Genomic DNA, 10,320 nt, shown 5'->3' on the forward strand with positions numbered 1-10,320 from the left:
GGCGCCTGGTAAGAAGATGTGGCAAACGGCAGCGTTTCAGTACATAAACGACCAGGAGAGAAATAAAAAACGAACTGAATCAACTAAATCTAGAAAAAATCAAAAACGAAAACTAAAGGCCATGTTTGATTATGTTCTGATTCTTTTGTTCTTAAAATTATTTTGTAAAATAGTTACCGAAACAGTTTTTTCTATATTTTTTTTTTTTGAAAGTTAAAAATCAAAACAGAAAACAAAAACAACTCAGACATGTTCTCTAAATTTGATTTTAAAAACAAAAAACAGTTATAGTTTTCAAAACATTTTTTACAAAAAAGGTCTTATCAAACGAGTTTTTTAATTTTTTTTGTTTTGAAAACTAAAAAACTGTTTTGCAAAACAGAAATCAAACAGAGCCTAAATTTATTTTTTTTTGATTGGATTACATTGGTCTTTTTCAAATTCTGAAAACTAATTAAATTTAAATTGAATTGAACTTACAGGTCCACGTAAACACGGTGTAATTTAATAGTGATAAAAAAAAAATTGATGTAAGATTTATTATTTTATACCTAATAATTATTATTAAAAAGACAAATTGTGGTATTTATGCTATTTTCAGACATATTACCTAATTAAAACAGTCAATTACACATATACTTGATGAGTCGATGCGGGTGGCCCGTGCCTAACTGTCATAATACGTGCACAATTGCCACATGGCAATAATACAGGTGCAATTAGTTGTACATTAAAGTACAGAAATATTTTTAATATTACAAGAGTACTGAAGACTCAGTTCATCATTTATTTAATTTAAAAAATAATATATATTTTTTATCATTTTAACTTTTCTTGTATGGTTATTTTTCTTTAAACTATCATCATTTTCTATATTTAATTTGAAAAATAATATATATTTTTTATCATTTTAACTTTTCTTGTATGGTTATTTTTCTTTAAACTATCATCATTTTCTACTTTTAGTAAAGGAGTATATACTCTAATAGGACTAAAGATGTGCTCTTAAAGTACGTGCATAACTTTGAGGGGTTATCATATGGCATTATCGCGGTCATGTGTGGCACCTATCAACTAATATATGTAATGTGGAATATTTATTCAAAATGGAGTAATAATATTATCTATCTATCGTAACATCTCATATGCATCTGGTCCGATAACTCTTTGATGATATTAAGCACAGTAAAATTAATTCATAATCAATCATAATATTGTTTTACATTACTATTCTTTCTTTTTTTCAATAAATGTTTTATATTTCTATTCAACTAATATAACGATAGACTAGCTCATTCGTTTCCAATGACAATAACTTATCATATAGACAATAGCCCACATAGTTAGCCTAACAATTAATGAGATTATACAACAAACACCATAAAGACATAGATAGATACAGCTTATTCTTCTTCTTTTTGGAAATATTCCAAACGGTTCATTGCTTTGCAACTAATCCGATTCGGGGCGAGTCCAGGATTAAGGCTTTAAACCCCTCCCAAAGGTGGTACTGGGAAGATTCGAACAGATACAACTTATTCAAATGTGGTATGGACAACCCTCGTGTTCACCAAATAAAACAACATAAACAGCAAGTCATGTCTCACATACAATGGCCATAAAACATAACAACATGGCATAAATCATAATCATATGGCAAGGTGCATGCATCATCTTAACTCAACTCCGGCTCTTGCCACTAGAGGTATCAACCCCAGAAGTACATGTACCTGAGAATGTGCCCCACACGGGGTGAGATCTCAAACGAGAAATCTCAGTAAGACAAGAGATCTTCAAGGATCTCTCTACCCCAAGCTCACTTACATGTGCAATATAAGTTCTAAAATGATAACAACAGTATAATATCAAAATATGTGCAATGCAGCATATCTCCATGTCATGTGTGTATGCATCCTACTGGCCAGAGAATAAGAGGTAGGGAATTATATACGTCTACAACCCACAGTACAAGGAGTCCACCATGTACCTCACACACGGAGTTACCTTCTTGCATGTGGCCCGACATGCTCAGGAATTATCGTCTCGTGTGGAATACCCCATATACATATGCATATGGCAATTGAACTATAGTAAACATCTAGCTCAACAGCATATCCAATATTTATCATATAAACAGATATATTTTCAGAAAAACACATCATGCATATAAACCATTCCTCCATGAGGTATGGTGAAACCATCAATGGATAAAACCGAGGACACGAAAGCTTACTTGTAGTGCCAAAATCCCTATCCAAAGGCGCGGTATACACAGACACCCCAACAATCACACAATCCGACAATTGCAATCTGTTTTATATGAAAACATAATTTAATATTCAGAAATCCTAAATTTCATATCCATTAAGCAATGTTTTCTATTTCGTTTACATCCTTTCTAAATCATAATTGTTGCATATTAACCCTCACTATTATTGGTATTAATATTTCCCAACAATAACACTAACTTCCTAGGGTACCATGTCCAAATGGAAACTTTCCCACGCGTTAGAACTGTTTTCTGATCTTTTTGACAGGGGGTAATCGATTACCATACATGGGGTAATCGATTACTCCACACGGTAACCGATTACCAAAAACAGGGTAATCGATTACTACACATGATAACCGATTACCAAAAATATGGTAATCGATTACTCCACATAGTAATCGATTACCATGCACAGGGTAATCGATTACCACATGGACAGAACACGAAAACTATAGAATTTTCTGCATAATCCACGGGTTTAATGGCTTCCAAGGGTCCAAGATCAGATTTTTATCAAAACAGAAGTTCAACTTACTTGCTTAGACATCATTATACCATATTTTACATGCATCATTAATATTTCCACATTTTACTTAATAAACTAACTCATTTTCAAGAAACTACAAAGGAAATGACTTGTAGTTACCCAGGGACCTTTGAAATCAGAAAAATGGGGTAGCTTTGAGGACTTTGAAGGTGCTCCAAGCCACTGACTTGGTGGTGCACGAAAATCCCACTCCAAAGTAGGTTCTTTCTTCACAAAGGTTGATTCTTGGAGCTTTCTAGAGGGTATCCAAGGCTCACACACTAAGAACAACCAAAGTCAGCCCTTACTCTTTGAATGCAGAAACTAAAAACCCTCAAGACATAACCTTTACTTCACAAGACTCAAGCTTTACAAGGTTTAATGGTGGTTCAATAGTGTAAAAGTGGAGAAATAGGAAGAAAGGTGGATTTTTGATAAAGTTCCATATACAAGACTCAAGCTCTCATAGAGGAAGAAGGTGGCAGCCATGGGATCAACCTTGGGATCAGAAAAACTGACCTAGGGTTAAGTGTAAATGACTATTTATATTAGTGTCCCCACTAATCAATAGTAGTAGTTCTAATAGTTTCGCTAATTATTTTTTTACCAAACTTAATATTCTGAACCTAGATATTTTTCTAGGAATTATCATATTTTTCTTATAATTTTTCGCAACACTTTATCGATAGGCATTTTATACATAACTAGTATTAGTTCGGACATCACCGCTCATTATCTTTACTTAAAAATTGATATCCTTTACCTAGATACTTTTCTAGGAATATTTATATTTTCATTACAATTTTTCGGAATATTTCTTCGGTACACATTTATACCGTGAAACAGAACCGATATCTGCATTTTTCATCAGAAAAGCGATTTAAGCGTCATTTGACCTTCTCGATAATTATTCTAATCTTTCTATATTTATCCAAAGTCAATTATGGAAAGGATCAATTTAAGGATCATATGGAAAGGATCATATGGAAAGGATGAGAATTGGTTTCCATTTGTGATTTTCATTATAAGAATGATATTATGAATCTCTATTTGTGATGTTTTTCATTCATTTTATGCACATCTACAGTCATTCTGAGAAACATCAATTAAGTTTGGACCTAGAATAAACATTGGATTTATTCATTAAGTTGTATAGGCTTGAGGAATATAATGCAGTATAATACATGGAAGATTATACTCATACATATATTAGAGGAACTATCGCCATGATTCATGTATTTTATTTCTCACTATAGTTTATGACGGGATATATGGACCAAGTAGAAGAGTGTTAGTGTACCTTATCTTTCGTAACAAACTGAGGATAATAAAGTCAAAAATACGGTCCACATTATTTCAGAAACAATCTTCCATAACAGTCAAAAAAACCCCGACAACCCATATTTTCTACACACCACTAATAACAGACATCTTGATGGTTAGGGTCTATATATGGTGACTTCAGACTTTGAGGTCGCTGAGCTCACTCTTAGATATATGCAATACACCATCTATACATGAGAACTAGAGCTTGGAAGACTCACAAGGCACTCATGAATTTCTTGACTCACGAACACTACAACTCATCTTCGGAGCAAATAAGAATAGCAATGGCGGGAGATATTTATGATCTTAATTTTTCCGCACTTGATCTAATTGCTTTTGTTGTGTATGAGCATGATTAGATCATCAAGAATATTTTAGAACTTACATTATTCTCAGTTTGTTACGTAAAATAAGGTAGACTAACAACAATACAATAAAAAACAAGGTTGATTTGCAAACATACTATTATTATTTTAAACAAGGGCGATCCCAGATGCATAGTTTCTCATGTAACGATAAAAAACAAAGGTTGATTTGCAACCACGTGGCTTAAAAACTTTAGTTTGCACAACTAAGCACCGGAAACTTTTATCACCTTAGCGAGACAATTGTCTATATGCTTAGGTCCTGGCCAATTAGTAATAGGACATTCTGGATTTATTCGTTCCAACCTATAAAATAAATAAATGAGTAAAAATAGTAAAGAACAATTTCAAGCCATTTTAAAAAATTTGGCATAAATAAAAATAAATGAAAATATTCCCATCAATATATGCTTCTCTTCAAAGGGACTTTTAGTATGTAGAATAATGTGAAGAATCTAAACCACTTGATAAAAGAAAGAAGTGGCAAAGAAATAGTGCTAACTTGTAATTAAGGAGGAAATAATGTAGAAATATGGAAATTTCAAGTTTGACCAGGTCACGTCCAGGACAAAGCCGACTTCCTGCTCCAAAAGGAAGGAATGTTCCTGCTTTGGCATTGTAATCCTGCATATATAATTATTGTCACAAGAAAAAAAAAAAAGCTCATAGATTGTCCAAAATTATCAAGAATAGTTTATATATTAATATAACTTACATCCCATCTGGATGGATTAAATTCTTCAGGATTTGGGTAATATTTAGGATCCATATGAATAGTACTTGCCCAATTCAACACTCTCCATCCTTTCGGTATGATATAACCTGAAAATATTGTACAGATGATATATAAATGTTTTTATTCTCCTTGAATAATTGAAGATAGCTAAAGAGTTTATTTGTTGTTAACAAAAATGAATAACCATTGACGTTCACGTCCGAAGTTGCAGCTCGAAAAGTTGAAAAGACAATATTGGTACGACGCAACGTTTCATCTATTATCTGCAAGGTATAACAACATGCATGAGTTCATATTTTCTTATGTTGTAGGATTGTATGAGATAAAAAAAGTAAGGATAAATTAATGGGTCTCACATTTTATATTATAAAAGAAAAAAAAAATTAATTGACACAGAAAACAAATTTGTGTAGGAAAAATTTTTGCTATCATGTGACAGAAGACCATGATTTCTGCAAGATGCGTTGTCTTCTCACTTTTTTGATATTTTCTTTTCAGTTCCAAATAAAATCTTATTTGCAATGTATTATAAGTGTTTATGTCATTTCCTAATATACCTGAGAAAGGAAAGCCATTTGCTTAATTTCCTCAAGACTTAATTTTTTCTGCGAGGGTGGTCTTGTCTTCATGATTTCTTCCTGCTCTTCCTATATACAAGATATAAACCAAGATTGATTACCTATTATATATAAGCATTAAGAACCATTTTGCAGTAACAATCCATGTAACCCTAACACAATTTCTAATAAGGGAACACATTTATAATGTCAAATTGTATAAGAAACTACTAGTAAGAATAATTAAATAAACTTAGTTGTTACTATTTTTTAATTAATCAGAATCTTGCTCAATCTGCGTACTATATTGCCATATCGGCACCTGCATGTTTAATTTTTGTGTTAAATTCTTTCTTTAGCTCTATTAATTTTTTTCCAAAGTATATTTGCATTTAAATGTTTTTCTCCATCATAATAGATTATCCGATCTGTTTTATTTTATGGTTTATTCAAATGATTTCAATTATTTAATTGATATTGCTACAATGTAATTATGCATTCGCTATAGTTGATAATTTAAACTTTATTCTCCATATGAGCCACAAAAATACATTTGTAAGAGGTCACGTGCAAACTTGTTTGCTTATATCAGCCTTCTTCAATTTGATGATAATATATATAGATATATGATCGACTGTTTAACATATCAATCCATATTTCAAATATCAAGAACAAATTCATATTTCGACGAATTTTATAGGTAAGCATCTACCTAGTGTACAAGATAATAGCTATTAGAAAACATGAAATAAAACAAGCATTGTTTGAATTAAATATACGTCAATAGTTAAAAAAAAAATTTGGGATCAGTGGATGGAGTGATGGTAGATAATTAAACCACATTTCAAGTTGAAGTGTTATTCGAACTTTAACCTAAATAATCAAAGCCTATGATTATTTTATAAAATAATTTAATTTTAAAAAAAAATTATTGTACTTAACACAAATTATTACTATTTAATATATTGACTGTAACTATATTCGCTGTCGGCTTGAGGTGGGAGTCAACGAAATTGCCACTTTAGGCAAACACAGATTGTGAAGCTCCTTGGTAAGAAGGTTTCTTTCGATTATTTGAAAAGTCGTCTACAAAAGATGTTTAATTATTCAAAGCTTTTTCATAAAATTAAGACTAACCAACTATACTTGTGCTTGAATTCAGCTTCATTACCTTGGCTTTTTTCAAGATATCAGGATGCTGTGTAAGATATATAATTGACCACATCATACCAGTTGCTGTGCTTTCATGACCAGCAAATAAAAACGCCACTAATAAGTCAGTAATATCCTCATCCTCCAATTTCCGACCATTCTCACCATTGGTTTGCAAAAGAATATCAATAAGATCTTTCTTGTCTCCCCTTTGACCATTTTTTATCATCAACCTCCGTTCCTCCACAACAGATTGAACTATTTGGACGAGCTTCTTACGTGCCTAATATACCATGCAAACGCCATCCAAAAACGTGAATTCAGCACCCAAACATATTCTTAACAAAATAATAGTAATAATAATAATTAAATAAGAGGAGGGTATATTTATAACCTCTTTTTTCTTATAACCTTTTATTATAATTTTGTTTATCGTTAGATCAAAATCAAATCAACGGTTATAAAATGATATCAAATGAGAACCGTTAAATTTAATTTTGATCTAATAGTAACAAAGTGATTGCAAGAAATAAATTAAAAAAAAAAAAAAAAAGTTGTGAGTATAAACTATTTCATAAAATAATATCAAAATTAGAACCCTGACCTTGAGTGCTTGGTGGAAAGCAAAACCGGGTGCGTTAATGGGCAAAGAGAATAGACCATTATGCATATCATTAAACAAATCTCCTATTTTGATATTAACGTTTTGATTCTCGGTGCTCATGAAAATGTGAATGATGACTTTAAAGGAAACCTTCTTCATCTCTTTCAAGAACTCAACTGGGTGTTTCACGCTGGACAATTCTTCTAACGTATGGATCACAATGTCCTCGATACGTTCTATATACATTTCTAATGTGTGATGACCAACGATGGGAGCAGTGACTAAGCGTCGAAAACGCCTGTGTTGTGCACTTGAGACATCACCCAAAGGCTTACTTGCCAGTAGCTTTAACATGGATTTTGGATAACCAATCTTAAAGTTCTCATCATCTGTCAGCACTCGCCAGCACATCTCAGGCTCACAAACAATGATGCTTGGATTCCCAAACAAGTGAGTCTTGTAGATACCAGTTCCTCCATATCTGAAACATATACAAGCAAGGTAAGATAACAACTATATTGTAATCCAAAACGAAATCATTTCGATATTTATTAAAAAAAAAAAAAATACAGGCATTTTGGAAAATTTAATTCTCTCTTGCCAAATGAATTTCCACAAAATTCTAAAACAGGTTGCATTGAGAAACACTAAATCCATATATAATATATATAAAATGGAAAAAGCATTGGGAAGAAACGAAAGAGACTTGGAGACAAGGTTGTTGATGAATGAATTAGGGTGACCAGATTTGAAAGCTTCAAAGAAAGCCAACAGATTGCCAATTAGAGGCCATCCCATGTCACCAGGAGGCAGTGGATACTGTTTGTTTCTTAGTTTCAGATCATAATACCACCCATTCAACCTCCTTACAAATTTCTTTACAAAAAGGTAGCTTCCCAAAATGGTGATAGCACTCATCAAAACCCAATGTAATTCCATTTTTGAATTTCTTTCGCTGTTCAATTGATCCCTCTCTCTGTTTTATTAGTAGGAATGATCCTTCTCTTTTTAACTAATTGATTAATCTTGTTGTGTAGCCTTCTTTAATTAATGTAATTAGTTGACTTTTGCAATTTATCATCACGGAAATATGTCTTTTAGCCCATAAATATAACTGCAGGCCAAATGCAGTTTAATTTAATGGTTGACAATGACTAAACTTTGAGTTGTTTCTTTATTATTTTATGATTAAAAAAAATATAACGGCACGCGAATTGCAGTTTAATTTAATGGGTGACCAATGATTAAACTTTGAGTTTTTTCTTTATTATTTTATCATTAAAAAAATATAACGGAACGCCGAATGCAGTTTAATTAGATATATGATGATCTTATCATACCGTGCACGGTCCGGAGGCAGATAAACAAACAAAATCCCATCTTATACTCTTTTTTTTCATAATTAACTTGTTCGCTTTGAATTTTTAATATAGAAATGGATTTCTCATGTTGAAAAAAAATATGACATGGTTATTGTTGGGTTTGCTCTTTTACTAAAGACCAAATGAGTTATTAGTATGAGAAGAGCCCAAGAAACCTAGAGCCCAATGAGCTAGGGTTTCTTGGAACCCATATAAATAGTACCTCTTAAGTCATAAGCCTCTAAGGTCTTTTTTGTGAGAAAGAGGCAAGCTCAGAATCTAATCAGTGCCCACACACTTCCCCTTCCTCCTCGAGAGATAGTTTGGAAGATCTGCCACAGTCCAGCTTCAAGGAGGTTGTTCGTGCTGCGGCGCTGAGGTGAGCTGTTCGTGAAGAGGAATCCTACCAGGGAAGATTCTACACGAGACCTGCGCACCGAGAGGTAATTGTGAAACAAGGATGATTCGGTAAGCATACCAATGTACTAGGTCCTAAACCGCTTCCGCATAAATCTAGGATTTCCTACAATTGGTATCAGAGCCTTGGCTGTACATTGGTATGTGAATCTAGTTTCACTATTCATGTAATTAGTTTTGCTTCTTGAAATGTGGCACCTAGGGTTCTAGGATTATGGTATGAATCTAGCATGTGTATTTTATAATTCATTTTCATAAAAGTTTAAATTTTAATCGGTAAAAATGCTTTAATCCATGGTTAGGGTCTCTCGTGTATTTCTCGATTTGTAACAAGGAGACTAATCCCATATGATTAGGTTTTCTCCTTGCTGTTTTTATTTATTTTCGGAATTTCTGTGTATTTTTCTAATATTTTGTAAAAGTTCAAGATCGAGAAACCGCGAGTAAGATGCGCAGTCAGTACTGTCGGAGACTTTTCGAGAACTTCCCGATCTCGGAATGGGGAGATCTATATATGGTTGGAAAGAGGACAGAAATACGAACACAAAGGTGGGTGGATCGCCGCCATCGGAGCCTTCACGCTCCGCCACGCGCCTCCACAAGCGTCTGAGAGTGGCCGTCACTCTCCGGAAAAGAATGGGAGAGTGAGGGAGCGTCCGGCCACCTTTTTGGGTGGTTCCGGCGGCGGTGCACTCGTCTATACGTGGCGGTCCTTCCCCTGGAGTTTCAGCCTGATTTGACTTCGGGTGACGGCGCGGAAGACCTGACGGCTAGGGTTCCTCTTTCGCGTCCTAGGGTTTCTCGCCAAAGGATTGGGTCTTTGGGCTATTGGGCCCATGAAATCTTAAAGGGGCTTGAGACAGATACTATGGGCTAGGCGAAAGTCGAATTCCAAAGTTGTATTATTCAATTTAATTTAATTTTATTTTCTTTAAAATAAGAAGACCATGGATTAAAGTAATTAGATTTTATTATTTAATGCTTTTATTGATTGGTATAAATTA

General features: G+C 33.3%; 1 protein-coding gene across 1 annotated transcript; it reads right to left on the reverse strand.

Annotated features, from left to right (window-relative positions):
• Positions 1 to 4,695: 4,695 nt before the first annotated feature.
• Positions 4,696 to 8,477, reverse strand: LOC133306423 (beta-amyrin 11-oxidase-like). The gene is made up of 8 exons (XM_061506741.1): positions 8,245 to 8,477; positions 7,539 to 8,019; positions 6,954 to 7,217; positions 5,783 to 5,872; positions 5,410 to 5,488; positions 5,205 to 5,311; positions 4,992 to 5,113; positions 4,696 to 4,795 (listed from the first exon to the last, which is right to left on the reverse strand). The coding sequence occupies exons 1-8, from the start codon at positions 8,475 to 8,477 to the stop codon at positions 4,696 to 4,698; spliced, it is 1,476 nt and encodes a 491-aa protein (XP_061362725.1).
• Positions 8,478 to 10,320: the final 1,843 nt, after the last annotated feature.

The sequence above is a fragment of the Gastrolobium bilobum genome, unplaced genomic scaffold (assembly GCF_033153095.1).
Source record: "Gastrolobium bilobum isolate Gb01-03AN ecotype WA unplaced genomic scaffold, APGP_CSIRO_Gbil_v1 utg3108, whole genome shotgun sequence".
In the NCBI taxonomy this organism is placed as follows: Eukaryota; Viridiplantae; Streptophyta; class Magnoliopsida; order Fabales; family Fabaceae; genus Gastrolobium; species Gastrolobium bilobum.